This window comes from Astatotilapia calliptera, chromosome 18 (assembly GCF_964374335.1).
Source record: "Astatotilapia calliptera chromosome 18, fAstCal68.1, whole genome shotgun sequence".
Taxonomy (NCBI): Eukaryota; Metazoa; Chordata; class Actinopteri; order Cichliformes; family Cichlidae; genus Astatotilapia; species Astatotilapia calliptera.
The window spans coordinates 29,725,110-29,742,163 of record NC_137439.1 but is presented as its reverse complement, the minus strand read 5'-3'; the positions used below and the strand labels follow the sequence as shown (position 1 = coordinate 29,742,163).

The 17,054-nt window shown below is 41.3% G+C and overlaps 1 protein-coding gene across 2 annotated transcripts in view; it reads left to right on the top strand.

The window, feature by feature from the left end:
• The window catches only part of slc6a9 (solute carrier family 6 member 9), a 78,870-nt gene that overhangs the window by 22,528 nt on the left and 39,288 nt on the right, over positions 1 to 17,054 (top strand). Inside the window, exon 1 of one of the 2 annotated variants that reach the window (XM_026148784.2) lies at positions 11,935 to 12,090. The exons of the other annotated variant lie outside the window; for it this stretch is intronic. Coding sequence (XP_026004569.1) covers positions 12,049 to 12,090 — 42 coding nt within the window. The 5' untranslated portion in view covers positions 11,935 to 12,048. Of the gene's footprint in view, positions 1 to 11,934; positions 12,091 to 17,054 lie in introns of those variants that run through there. 2 annotated transcript variants of the gene reach the window in all.

Below are 17,054 nucleotides of genomic sequence, written 5' to 3'. Positions count from 1 at the left end.
AATGATATATGGGGACGCTAAATATCCCGTCACTTCAGCCCTCTGACCTCTTCAAGGTCAAATAAGGTCAAACCTTCATAAAATGTCTTTTACCTTAAAAACTATGTTTAAAATTCTAATGCCTTTTGTTTGGATTGGCAACATTAACGAAATGATAATGTATAGGAGGTATTCTGAATATCCCGTTATAGTTTGAATCCAAATATCATGTCACATCTGACCCTAAAATCTGTTACATCAATAAAGAAAGTATTGTTAAGAGAAAGAGTCTAGTCAGTCTGATATCCTGTAGTATAATAATAAATAAATAATAAATAAATGCTCAATTTACTCATATGCAGTTATTTACAAATCAATACCTATTATTCATTATCTGTTCATACATAATGTTGTGTAATTATCATCTGTCATGCTGCTGTTATCCGTTTTTTTGTTTGTTTGTTTTTTACTGCACAAAATACAATACTGTTCCCTTAAAAGTAAATGCTGAAGCACTCCGAGAAGATTGCGCTCTCGGAGTGCTTCTTGCTTAGTATCTGTATCAGGTTGTCCTAATGGCTCCCTGAAAAGTCTTAAATGGATACAAAATGCTGCACAGAGAGTACTAATGAGGACTAGAGAGCGGGAGAGAGACAGGTCCTTTTTCTCCCATACTTGCCTCTCTTATTGGCTCCCCGTTAAATCAAGAATTGACTTTAAAATCCTTCTCCTTGCATACAAAGTCCTGAATGAACAGCTCCCAGTTTAGCTTTAGGAGTCAGACACCATCTTTGCCTTAAGATTAGGCTTAATCAGTCCTTTTTGGTAAGGCTTTTTAGTTGAAGCTTGATCACTTGACCCTAAATCATCTCGAAGTTATACTGCAATAGGCTCTGAAGGAACATTCTCTTCTCCTGCACTTCCCTCTCATTCCTCCAAATATGTTCATCTTCCACTACTACATGTTATCAAACAGCAGATGAATCCTGTCTGAACCTGCTTGCTTGTGCTGGAGGTTTCTTCCTGTTAAAAGGGGGTTCTTCGTTCCCGTTGTCGTTAAGCGCTTGCTCATAGGGGACTGTCAAATCAATAGGGTTCTCTCTCTAATATTTTGCAGTATTAAATAGAGCAGTGAAACGGAACAAAAAGCAAATGAACAATACATTACAACAAGGCCAAAGCTTATTTTAAAGCATAATGAATAACAGGAGGGCTATTGTTGTCCCTCAAACCACAGGTGCTCATAGAAGGGTAGTCAAGGTGGCTTTAATCTCTAATGCTCTAATCTTCAAGTCATTTCTGAAAGATTTGTGTTGCTTATAGACTCAGAGTAGAATATGTAGTTGGTGTACAGTGTGCATACGCTTTTGCCATAAAGAAACATGTTTGCCTTTTTTGTTCGAGTGGCTGTCTTCGAAGACGTTTTTTTAGCGAGTGAAGATGTCACGTCTCTTCCTGGCCGTTTGCCGCTCTTCCTCTCTCGCCACATTTTAAGCGCGACAGTGACTTTTGCCACGTGAGGCCAACTTCACTCACATGTTTCGCACTTTCATCCCCAGCAATGGTCCCATATGTTTGTCAAAATGTGTATGTTGTGTGCTTTTTCCGGCCCGATTTGTTCCCGTGCCTTCTCTCCAATGAGCCCCGCGCTCCCCCGGGGTCCGAGCTAAAGCCTCACGCTATTTATACAGACCGAACAGCTGGGGCCCTCCCAGCCAAAGCAGAGAGATGAGGGGTCAGGGGGATGGGTGGAGAATTTATCATGGAAACTTCAGGTTAAACCAACCGTTGGAAATGTCTCTCTGTTCCCTCTTTCTTTTTCTTTTTTTTTAACTCTCTCTTCCTTTCCTTCATTTGTGTTTCTCTCCTGGGTTCTCAGGTGCTGGCTAGGCCAGTTTGTGTTCAGGTCAGCTGGACGGCTGGACAAACATCACTCACTAATACCCTATTCCATTTCCCATCTCCCTTCTATGTTTTCTTTATCTCCCCGCTTGACTTTTGTTTTTTTTCTTTTTCTCCACAGCTGATGTTTTTGCCCCCCCCCCCCCCCCCCCCCAATTAAAGAGCTAGCTGTTTTGGACTGAATAAAAAAAGGTTGATTTTCCCTCCGACTGCGCTTCAACACATTTTGTCTTTTGTGGCGCCAGACAAAGCCAAAGTGCTGTTGCAAAACTGATCTTTTTGTGTTTTCCTCCTTTTATCCCTGCTCTGCGGCTCCTGCAGCGCTTGTCCTATTGTGAACCTCAACCCTGTGAAGTTCTCTCCCCACTGCTCTTCCGTGCACTTATGTCATCCTGTCTTCTCTCACAACCGCTCGGGCCTAAACGCTGTGTCAGATACTTGTCACATGATCCGCTCAGGAGGCAAGAGAAAGTCTGGGCTTATCGATGCTTCAGCTGGAGGTCTCTATCACAGTCAGACGTCCCATCACAGGCGTGCTGAGCTAATGAGAGGTGAAGAGATATTAACCTAATTGCTGTAAGGGACAGATATATAGATTGTGGAGGATGTAATAAGTCTTGACATGATGTTGGCTCCCTGTGAGATTAGCGGTTCAGTGCGAATGCATGTTGATCTGTGAATGCTAAAGGGCAAGGAGACATGCTGTCAGGCAGTGAAAAAGGTATTTATTCAGTTAGCTAAAGCCCAAATTGCCAGAAGCACATAGTTACACTGAGGTTTTTTTTGTTTATTAACCTCCTAAGACCCGAGCTCTTCCACGGCATGCATTTTTAATTTCTCTTTGATATTTGGGCATATTGGGGTCCGGTGAATGTAAAAACAAAGAATTACCAGATTTTTATTTTTTTAACCTTATTTTTGCTTTTTAAGAAAAATAAGAACCACATATGAGGATATTCTTTTAAAATTTTGATAGAACAGTAGCAGTATAATGCCTTCGAAACTGGATATCAGGCCCATGTAGAGCAAAATTGAGTATTTTGGTCTAAATAACCCAAAATGTGATGTCCACATATGTGGACGCCAAGTCCTAGGAGGTTAATGGATATAATGGAAAGATTACCTATATATTAGGATTGCAAACAGTACTTAGCTCCAGGGTACACTGGATGTGGGTTTGCGACCAAAAGTCTCCAGTGTGGTTTTGTTTCCTCGTTCAAGTGGCTTCAAAGGACACAGCGAAGGCTTCGGAAGTGGATCTTTGAGTCAGCACAGAGCCCTTTTTTTTTTTTTTTTTTCTTAAAAATTCACTTGATGGTCTGTGCTGTTTCTTTGTGTAACTTCCTGCTCTTCTCATCTCCTCTGTGCTGCTCAAAGCAGTGCAAGTCAAAAATAGACCTATACTTAGACTACATGGACTGGAGAGATCCTTCCAAAGCGTGCTCTGGTCTGTCTGGTAGACTCCCTAGCACTGGCTTTAGTAGGCACAGTAGCTGACCAATACAGTGCAAATAGTGAAGCTACACTTTGTGGCTGCAGATTAAAACTTACTCGAATGCACGTTTTAATATAAAAATGGCACAGTGTCAGGCTGGGCTAGTATGCTCCAGCTGACAGATGATGACTGTTCAAAGTCAAAGTGATGTTTATTGTCATCGCAAGTAAGTGCAAGTGGCATTATGCTCTCTATATATTATATATTCATTACAGAGAGGATGGAGGGATGTTGGGATTAACAAACAGGGTCCTGAGTGTACCTACAGTACTGCGCTAGGTATGAGTTCCATGTGCAGATATAAATTACACGAGCTATATAGCTACAATGTCCAATATGGTTAGAATAGTGCTTTATTTATTGAATGTTTGCCTTCATCAGGGTGCACTGTTGTGTGTGTTTGTTCTCAAACTCACTAGTTTAGTATTAAGATTGCACCACTGTATGAGTTCAGCCACTGATCACCAACTGTGTTTGCTTGACCTTGCATTTGGAGTTTGCTCTTTTTTTCTTGTTCTTTTCATCCCTTTTGTTGTGTACCACAGTTTTGGTTGAGTCAACTCAGTTCAAAGTAGATACGTTGCACAAGTTGTGCGTTTGTTTGAGTTGACGATGTAGTTGAACCAGGAAATTTTTAGAAAAAAAATAACTTGATATCAGAAATTGTGGAGATATTTTTAAAATAACAGAAGACATTTCTTGATTGCATTATAAATATAAATATTGTATGCAAGACAGACACTTATCCATCCTGTTAGCACTGGATGGAGGTCAAGGAAAAAGCAGCCGCCTGCATAGATATAGTGACAGTGCCATTACACCTATCGGCATCGCCTTTAGAGGAAACTCGTGTCAACTCACCTGAGTGAAAGAACATTTTGTGTGACTGTGCAGTTTAGTAACTTTTAGCTGAATATCAATTGTGTTGACTGGCCTTTAGGATTACAAAGCTTTTTTTTTTTTCAACCAACAAAAGAAAGGCATGAGTTATCTGTCTGATTATGCAGTGATATTTGAGTTTATTTGTCAGTGCAGATAAGAGGGCTTTCAAAAAGGAGAGACGAGCATGACTGCCGAGATGAAATGGAAAGCAAAATCAAATGGAAAGCGATTATTTCTGTCTTCACACTAGTGTTTTCATGTCCAAGTGGTGCATTTTTCTCACTTTCCTCCATCACGTGCCCTCCACTGTCAAAGCAACTTTCTCCTTTATACTTGGGAGATTATCAGAACTCTGTCATTACAAAAGTCAAAGTTTAACATACACAACATTACCACAGTAACCATAACTGTTAGACTACACTAAATGGTCTTTGTCAAATTTGATCTTCTGAAATAAAAAAAAATAAAAAAGATTTTCCATAAGAAATAATGTTACATAAAAATTAGGTGAACTTTTCAAGCTATGAATTGGTGTTATTGATTAATATTAGGATTAAACATATGGCCAGACTTACTGAACATGTCACAGTCTGGTGAGGGCAGACTGTATGAATTGAAAAAAGGACCCAAAATGCAGACTCCAAGGAACAGGGAACAAAACTTGAATGTTAACAAAAGGTGAGCCGTTTAATATGGCTGGTAGAAAAGGTACAAACAAAGGGCAAGGCAAACTGAAGCAAAATTAACACAAACCTAAACTGGGGAATCTAAACAAACAATAAGAAAAACCTAGACAAGAAACTTGGAAGCATGGCATGGACAACAGACGACCTGACAATCACACACTGAAAACAGAGGACTTAAATACACAGGAGGTGATTAGGGGAAGTGGAGACACATGAGGAAACAGCTGACTAGGATAAACATAATGATGCACAGGCAAGAGTAAAACTAACCGCATGAGCACAGAACACAAGACCCCTTTTCAAAATAAAACGGGAAACATGCAGACTTAGACACGACAACCAGAACTTGACAACGTAAGACACAGACATGAAACGCATGAAGAGCAGGGGAGATTTAACATGGTTGGAAACGGAGGGGGAAATAATAAGAACTAGAAACACTTAGGCATGATAATACAAACTTGATAACATAAGACACGCAGCATGAAACACGAAGGGTGAGGGGAAGCTTAAATACAGGGGAAGAAAACACAAGGAGTCTAATAACCAAATGAACTTAGATAACCTAATGAACAAAATAAACTCAAACTTAAAACGCTGGGTCAAAAGACCCAGGACCATGACAGAACAGGGCAAAATAGCATGTGGGTGCAATCCCCAAATAACGCCCATCAGTGCTTAGAGTTTCACAGCTACAAGAGAAGGAAAGGTTTGACAGGAGCATCAAGCCTGATTGTGATTAAGTGGAACTGGCTATTTGAACATAATCCTGAGTATACAGTGGGGCAAAAAAGTATTTAGTCAGCCACCGATTGTGCAAGTTCCCCCACCTAAAATGATGACAGAGGTCAGTAATTTGCACCAGAGGTACACTTCAACTGTGAGAGACAGAATGTGGAAAAAAAAAATCCATGAATCCACATGGTAGGATTTGTAAAGAATTTATTCGTAAATCAGGGTGGAAAATAAGTATTTGGTCAATAACAAAAATACAACTCAATACTTTGTAACATAACCTTTGTTGGCAATAACAGAGGTCAAACGTTTACTATAGGTCTTTACCAGGTTTGCACACACAGTAGCTGGTATTTTGGCCCATTCCTCCATGCAGATCTTCTCGAGAGCAGTGATGTTTTGGGGCTGTCGCCGAGCAACACGGACTTTCAACTCCCGCCACAGATTTTCTATGGGGTTGAGGTCTGGAGACTGGCCAGGCCACTCCAGGACTTTCAAATGCTTCTTATGGAGCCACTCCTTTGTTGCCCGGGCGGTTTGTTTTGGATCATTGTCATGTTGGAAGACCCAGCCTCGTTTCATCTTCAAAGTTCTCACTGATGGAAGGAGGTTTTGGCTCAAAATCTCACGATACATGGCCCCATTCATTCTGTCCTTAACACGGATCAGTCGTCCTGTCCCCTTGGCAGAAAAACAGCCCCATAGCATGATGTTTCCACCCCCATGCTTCACAGTAGGTATGGTGTTCTTGGGATGCAACTCAGTATTCTTCTTCCTCCAAACACGACGAGTTGAGTTTATACCAAAAAGTTCTACTTTGGTTTCATCTGACCACATGACATTCTCCCAATCCTCTGCTGTATCATCCATGTGCTCTCTGGCAAACTTCAGACGGGCCTGGACATGCACTGGCTTCAGCAGCGGAACACGTCTGGCACTGCGGGATTTGATTCCCTGCCGTTGTAGTGTGTTACTGATGGTGACCTTTGTTACTTTGGTCCCAGCTCTCTGCAGGTCATTCACCAGGTCCCCCCGTGTGGTTCTGGGATCTTTGCTCACCGTTCTCATGATCATTTTGACCCCACGGGATGAGATCTTGCGTGGAGCCCCAGATCGAGGGAGATTATCAGTGGTCTTGTATGTCTTCCATTTTCTGATGATTGCTCCCACAGTTGATTTTTTTCACACCAAGCTGCTTGCCTATTGTAGATTCACTCTTCCCAGTCTGGTGCAGGTCTACAATACTTTTCCTGGTGTCCTTCGAAAGCTCTTTGGTCTTGGCTATGGCGGAGTTTGGAGTCTGACTGTTTGAGGCTGTGGACAGGTGTCTTTTATACAGATGAGTTCAAACAGGTGCCATTCATACAGGTAACGAGTGGGGGACAGAAAAGCTTCTCACAGAAGACGTTACAGGTCTGTGAGAGCCAGAGATTTTCCTTGTTTGAGGTGACCAAATACTTATTTTCCACCCTAATTTACGAATAAATTCTTTACAAATCCTACCATGTGAATTCATGGATTTTTTTTCACATTCTGTCTCTCACAGTTGAAGTGTACCTCTGGTACAAATTACTGACCTCTGTCATCATTTTAAGTGGGGGAACTTGCACAATCGGTGGCTGACTAAATACTTTTTTGCCCCACTGTAGGGTGTGTAATACCAGAGGCATTGTACTAGCTAAGTAGTTTTTTCCTGATATGTGATTAGTTTAACAAGTGGCCAATGTAAACCAAAGTTCTCCTGCTGTTCCAACTTATAAGCTTTCATCTCCCAACCCGGTTGGATGCTACAGCTGCAGGACATAAAATATCTTCTATTACTAATCTTCTATTAAGTCTAACTGAAAATGGGATCCATTTAATAGCTAACTGATATTTCTTTCAAAACATTAACATATGTCTTGCTATATGGATATTTTGAGCAAACCTTAATAGTGGGAAATAGTATGAGCAAATCAGTGAGCTGGTAGATGAAGGGTAGCAGATTCTGCCAATGGGCAGACCTTAAGATAAAAACATTAATACTTTTTACCATATGATTATAACATGTGGACAGATAAAAACAGCTGAATGCTTGAGGGCATGGTCATAAACCCAAATCCATGTGCAACAGTTTGTACATGTACAATACTTTACATCTTCTATAGCATCCTCTTATAGTATATTCTACAGTACTGTCTTATGTCATTGCCAGCTGCCAACTATTAAGAACAATGTGTAAACAACCAATGCTGATAAGTCACACACCACACACGCATGCCATCTCAAGCCCACATTCTTCTTTCTTTTAACCTAAAATGAATCAAATAATGCATTAAATTAATGATTCATTTGTAAAATGTTCCCCCACTTCTCTTTGTGTGGCCCAAAGTCAACCTGCTTTCTTATTAGAGTTGGATGTGCTTAAAATAACACAGCAAGCACATTTTAGTACCTGCTTTACAAAGTCTGCTTAGTAAGCCTCCTAAAGAAACGTAAGACCCAGGGTACATTAATCTTCAAATTACTGCATATTGTTTAATTGAGATTCGGTGTGAAGCCATGTTTGGCTGAGCTGGAGCTTTAAAGTAATTCCTCTATTTCCATTGTTTGCTTTAAACATTTAATGGCAGAGTCCAGGATCAGTGTCTGTGTTAAAGCATTAGACTTACCTGTAATAGAAGCTGGCATGTGTTTGGAAGCTAAATAGACAGCCTTGAGGAAAAAAGGAGATCCATTCTGACCTTATCAGTGTTCTGCTGCCTGCCCCCTTCATTATTTGACTTTCGGCTTTTGGCCGTTGATGTTTCCTTGCTTATATTTGAAAGCTACTAGAATCCATGCCAGTGGTTTCCAGCCAGACTTCTCTTAAGTTTGAATGAATTAATCTACTAGGTCTCAGGCAGGGGAGCTATTTTCATTTAGTTTTTTTGGCAACTGCTTCCATCTGGAGTTAAAGTATGATGTTTTTGCTTCTTCTCCCTCTGCTGGCATTACAGGGTTTATTCTCTATGATCTGCACTGAGATATCTGTTTGCGCAAAGAAAGATATCCTCTCTTTGGACTTGTTGCAATCGAAGCAAGCAAACAGAGAAATTAAATGTGCAGTTTAACAAGTTGGCATTATTTTCAGATGCAGCATCTGTGCTTCTCCAATTAGAGTTAAATGACCTAACATAATGGGGCAATTAGTTAATGAAACAAGGACCCCCTCCCCTCCACAAACTGCAGCTACAGCCACAACAAACAATTGTTTTGAGATCTGTTTGACCCACCAGATTCATACTGGGTTTTCTTTCACTGATTACCCCGACACTTACTGCCTGCATGATTTATGTGTAGTTAAGTGTCAGTATGCGTGTGGGTGGGTGCACTTGTGAAGCTTTTCATTTTCTTTGACTTAATCTGAGGCCAACAGACTCTCTGGAGGCAAAGCTAGTAAGAAGTGGCTGGATCCCTGTGGAGGAACTAATGATTGGCCGTAGTTTTGGCCTCAAATGCGTGCTTGAATACCCAGTACGCTCATATGCACATGCACACATCCATATTGTTACAATAGGTTGTTATATCCCTTAAATAGCCCCATAAAAGATACTAAGATTCACTCCAGTAATCTCATATTTCACAATTTCAAAAAATTTGCTTTCACAAAAATGGTCTCTGACATACATTGACACAAAGCACTGGCTCAAACACCAAAATACGCAGACACATGCACATGCACACACTGAAACTTTTGCCTTGGAAAAACCAGCCGCCATTGCCTGCTCCACTAGTATTTGCCGTCATAAAAAAACCTCTTTGCATAAAAGCAGTGAGGCATTATCTATGCAAATGTGACTCTTACAACTAGAAGTGCATTCTACATGTTGCACAAAGCCAAACTGATACCACACTGTAGAGCAGTCCCACTGTAGGTGCCTCAGATGCAGAACTGTGATTATATATCAGATTTTTCCCCAGTGGTCGGACCACCCCAGCAGCAAAGGAGTGGGTCGCACTGACAGGCTGTATTGTGCTTTAATTATATGTTTCCCAGCTCGTCTGGATAGCTGCTGCAAAGAAAGCCGGAGCCTTTGTATTCATTAACATGAGAAATAATTGCATTTCGAGAATGTAGAGATTGCACTGAGCAGGCTTCCTGAGCTGGTGCTGTCTTCGCCCTGTGAATAATCACAGATAGTGATGTTATCTAATATGTCTCTTACAACTTTAAGTCTGACCTGTACAAAGACTTAATGCGTTTTATAAATTTCTATCTAGTGTTGGGGTAGCTACTGTGAATCTATGCACACTCATTAGCCATGGAAGTGGTTACAAAAGTAGCAAGTTGCTCTGCAAGGTGCTAAAAAGTGCCGTAAATAGCAAACTAGGAGCAACCTCTGGGCTGAAACATGAAAATAACAACCACGGCTAGATGCTAGCAAGCTAGCTAATTTCAAACATTTCAGAGCATTTTAATAGAATTTATGAGAGTGTAGCAAAGATTTATTGTGTAGTAGAATTGATTCAAGAAGTCTGAGTGAAGTCCTAGAATTTTCTTTGCCTTTTACTGTCACATATTACCAGGTATCGGTCTCTGTGCGCTACATCGTTAGAATTTACCGATTTAAGTTGCTAAACAAGTATGCTAGCACAAGCTGAGAACATAGCATTCCACCATATTCTCTAAATAAAGTCAGTTATAAAATAACAATGAAAAATGTGAAAACTACAGAGTCAATTTCTACTGCTACTATTGCTAATACTTCCTCTCAGCACACTGAGTAGGGCAGGTTTATGCTAATGACTCTTTTATCGCCTTCGTTCTTTTTATTCCAGGGGAGATTCAAATGCTGTGAACTGATAGATGAATGACTAGCATCCTGTCTGCAGTGCTTGTCATGTGTTAAATATAACTTGAGGGCTTCCACTCAAGTGGTGTTGGTCTACTATTGTCCACGGCTATCAAACACCCATTAGGCTGGGGGCCAGTTACCTGTCAGCTGTTGACATAACTTCACATTTTGATGTTAAACCACATCCGGAGGTTGAACTGATGCTGAGTGACTTATTTAAAGACACCGTCTTATTCTCCCGCATGAGTGATGTTTTCTTCGACCTCTCAATCACGCCCCCATTTTGGATGCACTTTTATCCCCCCCCATTTCTGCTTTCTCTTTTTGTTGTGGGTAGCCATTAGCCATATGGTGCAACAATGCGCGCATCAAAACAGAGGCTTAGGAGGGAAGCGCTTAAAATTGAAAGGGTGTTACTCTGTGAACATGTTGCGGAAGAAGAGGAGGAGGAGGGCTTTGGCTTGGCCAGCCTCTCGGTGTGACCTGGTGGGTTTGGGGGGGCTGGAGGCTGGGTGGGCATTGGCAGTGTCAGGGTGTAGAGACGGACGAGGATTTGGAAGAGTCAAGTACTGCTGAAAGGGAAGTTGTTGGTGGTCTGCAGAGTTGCAGCAGCTGCCTCTGAAAACAAACGGAAGAAATAAGGGAGACAGAGAGAAAGGGTTGGCAGGGTGGGGGGGTGGGGGTCCGGTGGAAGCCGTGTGGGCTCTTCACTTGTGGGCTCCTCACTTTTTTTTTTTTTTTTTTTTTCCTTTTTTTGTTTCCTGGCTTTAATCTGTTCGGAGAAAGAGAGAGGGAGTGCTTGGCCAAAGCCAATGGGACCTCCACGGGTCCCCCCCCCTTTCCAACTTTACTCCGGCCAGCTAAACTAGAAGTTCGACACCCCCCTGTCCTTTCCACCATCACCACCACCATGGGTCCTCCTCTCTCCCACTTACTTGCTCTGTATTCAGCCTAGGTGCTGGAGTGACAACGAGCCATTCATTGTGGAGGTAGAGGGAAAAGACTGTGGATCTCTCCTGTGCGTGTTTTTTTTTTTTTTTTTTTTTTTTTTTTTTTTTTCTGGGGAGGTGATGGTGGGAGATGGGGGGGGCAGTGGATGGCGGAGGAGAAGGTGGGAGGGGGCATATTCCTGAAATGGTGAAGTACGACAGAAAAAGGAGGAGGCGGGGAGTGAGAGAAAGTAAAAGAGTTAGAGGAGAAAGAAAGGGAGGGGTGAATTAAAGTAAGAGCGCAAAACGAGGGAGGAAGGGAGAGCGGGGTGGATGGAGGGGAGGCAGAGCTGGACTCACAGTGGGAAGGTGGGGGGGGAGGGAGAAGGGAGAGAGAGTGGGCTACCATGCCGAATGAGCAAGAGAGGCGGAGAGGAAGCGGAGCTCCATCAGATGAAATGAGGTGAAAGTAATTCAGGCATTAATCAAGCCAGGGCAAAAGGGAGGGTATACTGTGTTTCCCCCCCCCCCCCCCTTTTCGCTGCGGAACTGAAAGCCAAGGTGTGAATGAAGGAGCCCACAGTGGCCAGCAGAGAAGCACCACTGGGTCACAGCATCAAATCATGTCCGAGTCGAACACCATTGCTGCTTCCACTGCGGACCAGGTCAGTTCAAGTTATCGTTGTTTTTTTCTGGGTTTTTTTTTTTTTTTTAATTTCTTCTTTTTTTTCTTCTGTTTTAAAAATTTTGTAACAGAAGCGGGCACGCGGATGTTTCTTCTCTATCAGGTGCACCTGACGCTTAAGCGGAAGGAGACCGCTAGGAATACAAAAGCTGAATCCCCCCCCCAAAAAAAAAGAAATCACAGGTTCAGGTCAGATGTATATTATCTTTAGATCCTAATTCGGAAGTAGTTAGAGGGAGTTTCTAAGAGCAACCGAGTGAGTGTGTGTTTCTTGGACTATCAAAGCAACGATTGTTTTGCCCGGAGCTGCCTGGACAACGGTACAGGGTCCTGAAAGAATTGAATTCATCAAGACGAGCTATTGTCTGCGCCGCCTTATTTTTCGGTGATCATTCAGGGGGTCTGTGACGACTCAATACCCCCCGCACCACGTGAGGAGGGGGACGCAGCTCTTTAAAAACCCGACCACGTGTGGCAGCCCTGAAAAGTTTTATAAGTAATTGCAGTGGGAAGTCCGGGCTAGCGCTGTGAGAGATGGGGTTGGTAAGGAAGTGGGCTGGTCCGCCGTGTGTGTGAAAGAGAGTGACAGAGTGGAAAAGCAGTAGCGTCCAGAAAGGGACGATATTTATACCCCCCAGCCCCCAGCAGCCCCCCTTTCCTCCTTCGAAAGCGCCTTTAATTGCACACTTTGGCACATACATCCTTTGCTCCGCTTCCTTTTATTAACTCTCGGCTGACTTTGAAACACTTTGAAACAATTAAATCCTCGGATCTGCTTAAGATAAGATATACAGTTATTTCTTACAGCAGGTAGAGACAAAAAGACGGGGAAAAAAAAGATGTGTGTGTTTTGTTTTGGGTTTGTTTTTTTTTTTTGTGTGTGCATGTGTGTGAGCGTTTGACCTTGCTGCTGGCTTGTGTTGTTCGCCAAGTCCTTGTCTCCTGTTTCCGATTGCTGCTGTCAAGGCTGACTCAGCCTGCTGTAGCTGTGCAGGCAAATACACACGCTGAAAAAAACACATACAGACTCACACCTGCGGGCATATGCACACAAATGTTTCAAGTTATATGTGTTCTCATTCAAACAGGTACTTAAATTACTCACGTACACATCCACGAAAAAGGAAAAATCCTGGAGTGTAAGGTTTTGGATCAGAATTCTGAAGAAATCTGGACCGTCACAGTGTGTATGTGTATGCAGGTGGAGGCTACTTGGGTGGATGTGTGTGTTTGCTTGTTCTTACTGTGAACAATTCCCTGAAGTGGCATTCACAACTGACAGCAGTCCACATGCTAATCCGCTGATTCTGGACAGTTTAGGTTTGGTAGCACAAGCGCCACATTTCTCCCAAAGCTTTGACTGACAGGACTTACTGGATCTTTCAGGACTTCCAAAGTAGGGTTGCCTGTGCATATAAATGCAGATTTCACTCCATTGCCCGTCGAAGTTAAATGCTGGCATCATTACCCGTGGAGTGCGAACTGAACTCTTAGAGTTCTAATTTGTGCATGTTTGCAGATCTGCCTGCTCACATTTGAAGAGAATTATATTTATTCATTCAGTTTTGATGGCAGACTCACTGTCATATTTTTTTTTTCTTTTTGAATAAAGTTTGCAGATGCTGCTTTTTGTCTGCAATAAAAGCTGAGGAGACGTGGTTTGAGTGTTGACTGAAAAAAAAATGAAACAAAAAAACAACAACCGTGACCTCATAGAAGCCCCCCAAAAATGAATAAAATACAAGTATGGTATCTGTTCATTGGAGCAAATGTGTTTGGGGTTTTTTCATTCTTTTTTTAATCAGCAATTAACAAGCCTACGAATGAAAAAAACCTGTTTGAATGTGATGTTCAGTATTTTATCTTGTATAAGGTAACGTCTGAAATGGACGATTACATTTTAAAAGACGAACAAAAGCCTGTTAATGGTAGTTTATTAACAGTGTTCAGGAGATCGTTTTTTTTTTTTTTTTTTGCAAAGGCAGCCTCCACCACCAAAGTTGTGGTGCTTTCTTGAGCTGTCTGCATGTGCAAAACGGCAGCGATAGCTCAGTGCTCGCACAATGACCATGTCATTGTGGATATATCCACCAAAATGTTCATTAAAACCCATTCAGAGATGGTGCTACACATGTTACAAGCTATTTCGCACACTGACTTGGTGACCATTCCCTCACCTGAACCCTGTATTTGGGAAGGCAGGTGTTGGAGCGCTAACATTCCCGCATTTCACCATAAATTGTGGGGTATTTGTAGTTCCTGTGAAGATTATGCATGTATGTAACTTTTTAAATCATTATTATAGCCTGAGGCTTATTAAAATATATGCAATATGTACAACCTGAGGTTGTGTTACCAGCTTGTAAATGCTTGTCATGCTATAAGTGTTAATTATATAGTGCTCAAAAAATTGAAGGAAGGTTTGAACCATGAGCAGGTTTTGCTTTCATTTTGGGTGTGATTTTGAATTCGGCCCTCAAAGGGTTGATGATTTGTTTTCAACACTGTCTCCTTTTGTATGTCAGTAAAGATTTTCAATTTGAAATTTTTATTCACGAAGTTCTGATGCGTGATTAAGTCATTTTTTAATTTCTTGAGCTGTGTGTGTGTGTGTGTGTGTGTGTGTGTGTGTGTGTGTGTGTGTGTGTGTGTGTGTGTGTGTGTGTGAGAGAGAGAGAGAGTAGTTGGCTTTTTAATATAAATTATGTGTCAGTTTTCTACTAGTCATTGCTTTTTTTTCCCCTAGAGGTGAAGGATATAATCAGGAGGTTTGAGGGAAATCTCTGTGCCGGTACTGTCTGAGCTGCTTACTGTGGAAAGATTCAAGTGCTGGCTGAGCTGATAAAGTTCATGAGACAGACAGACAGACACACACACACACACACACACACACACACACACACACACACACACACACACACACACACACAGTGTGACACGATCAGAATATGAAACAAATAACATCTGCTAAATTTGGCAAAGGCATCTGTGGATTGTGTTACAGACATATTTACTGAAGTTTGCATGTTAACTAGGTAATCTCAACAGGTACTCGTAGGTAACTATGTAATCCAACCGTCCTCTCACCTCTGTCCAATCTGAGAGGAGAAGAGTAAGTAGTGCATCCCAGAGATTATATTCATCTTTGCTATAGTTTGTTATTCTGACCTGTTGTCAGTCATGTTGAAGGGCAGTGACTCGATGAATGAATCATGTGATGTGACATCCACCCACTCTAACACTAATTATGTGGTAAAGACAGAACAGGGCATTTCTGACACAGGAGAGAAAAGAGTGATGCACCGTGGGCATGACACCAGTGAGATCATACATAACAGTAAATGGTTTAACCAACTGCAATCCCCTACTCAGTGGCCTTTAAGAGCATCGGTATGAGAAGAACTGAGCTGCTCTTACATGTGTACAAACAGTAAAGTGGAACAATAGGCTGGCAAAGTATTTTAGTTAACTTAAAGGTTATAGCTTTTGTTTTAAAAAGGAAAAAAAATAATACTCCTTTTAATTTAAAGTTACATTTATTTGAATATTTGATTTCAAACCTAACATTCATCCAACGGCACCATTAATTAGTGTGAATGCTTGAAAAGCATTCACAGTATTGTTATTCTAATCTTTATTATTATTATTATATTTTATTCTGTATTCCGTACGTTTTTTGTAATCCTACTCCTTCAAAACCGTTCAACTTAGAAAAACCATTCCAACACCGTTAGATTCCTATTCTTTTGGACAACACTGCTTCCATTTTTCATATTTTTAACATTTATATTTTTAATTTTATTCAACTTTATTCAACAAAAATTTATAATGTATTTCAATGGGGAGACCCTTCAAATCCTCATTCAACTTACTCATTTTTAAACTCTTACTACTTCCACATACATTGACATAGAGCCACCATTCAAACTTTAAAACGAAGACAAGACATTCAACTATTCAACTTGCATTTATCTTTTCAATATCTATTATACTTTTTCTTCAGTTCCAGTTTAAGTTTCATGATGTTTTTTCACCCGTTTCAGAGTTTATAATGGGTGTGTATGGGACGGAATGTTGGGGCTAGAGTGAGGCAGCTCAACTGCTAGAGTGAGAGGAGCAAAAAAATTAATCTTAAAATCTTTTTTAAAACTGCTGCTGTGTCCGCAGCGTTTGCTCTACAGGTATGATTTTACCCTCAAAACGTAGCCATGGCTGTCCTCTTTCATCCAATGTGTTTACTATTGTACTAGGTGTTATGGTTCTTTCATAAATGTCACCAATGCACAGCCTCCTCCCTCCAACTCTTCCATAGACTCTAATGTTAAAATGGCTCAGAAGGTTCGTTTGAAAATCAGAAGAGCATGGTGTCTTTCCACTGTCACCACGTCCATATAATAAGCTCCACAGGCATGAAAACTGAGAATTAGGTAGACTAGACATTGCTGTCGCTCACGGTGAAAGAATTTTGTCAATACGACTTTTACTTTTCATTTGGGAACGATTTGTTTCGGCCTGACTTTTCTGTTCATTTTAAGCAGCAAAAGTGAGGTGCATGTCTGTGTCCGTGTGTATGGAGCCATTGGGTGCGGTCACTATAGCAACCAGGCTCACACCTGCCTGCTTAACGAGCTCTCTCTGCCACTCTGCCAAAATTAATCTTAAACACTTCTCTTTCAACTGCTGCTGTGTCCACAGTGTTAAAGCCATCATTTTACCCTCAAAACGTCGCCATCGTTGTTCTTTTTCCAACATCTTGTCTTTCAAAGCTCAGAGATGTAAACTTTTTAAACTGTGTGGGTCCAAGTGGAGGGATCACATTTTAGTCATTCAGTGATTCAAAGAATATGACCTTTTAATATTCTTTCAGATGTTTTCTGACTCTAAATGTTCTTTTCTCATTTCTTAGGTTTTTCTAATTTACAATTAAAACATTTTCAGCTTTTT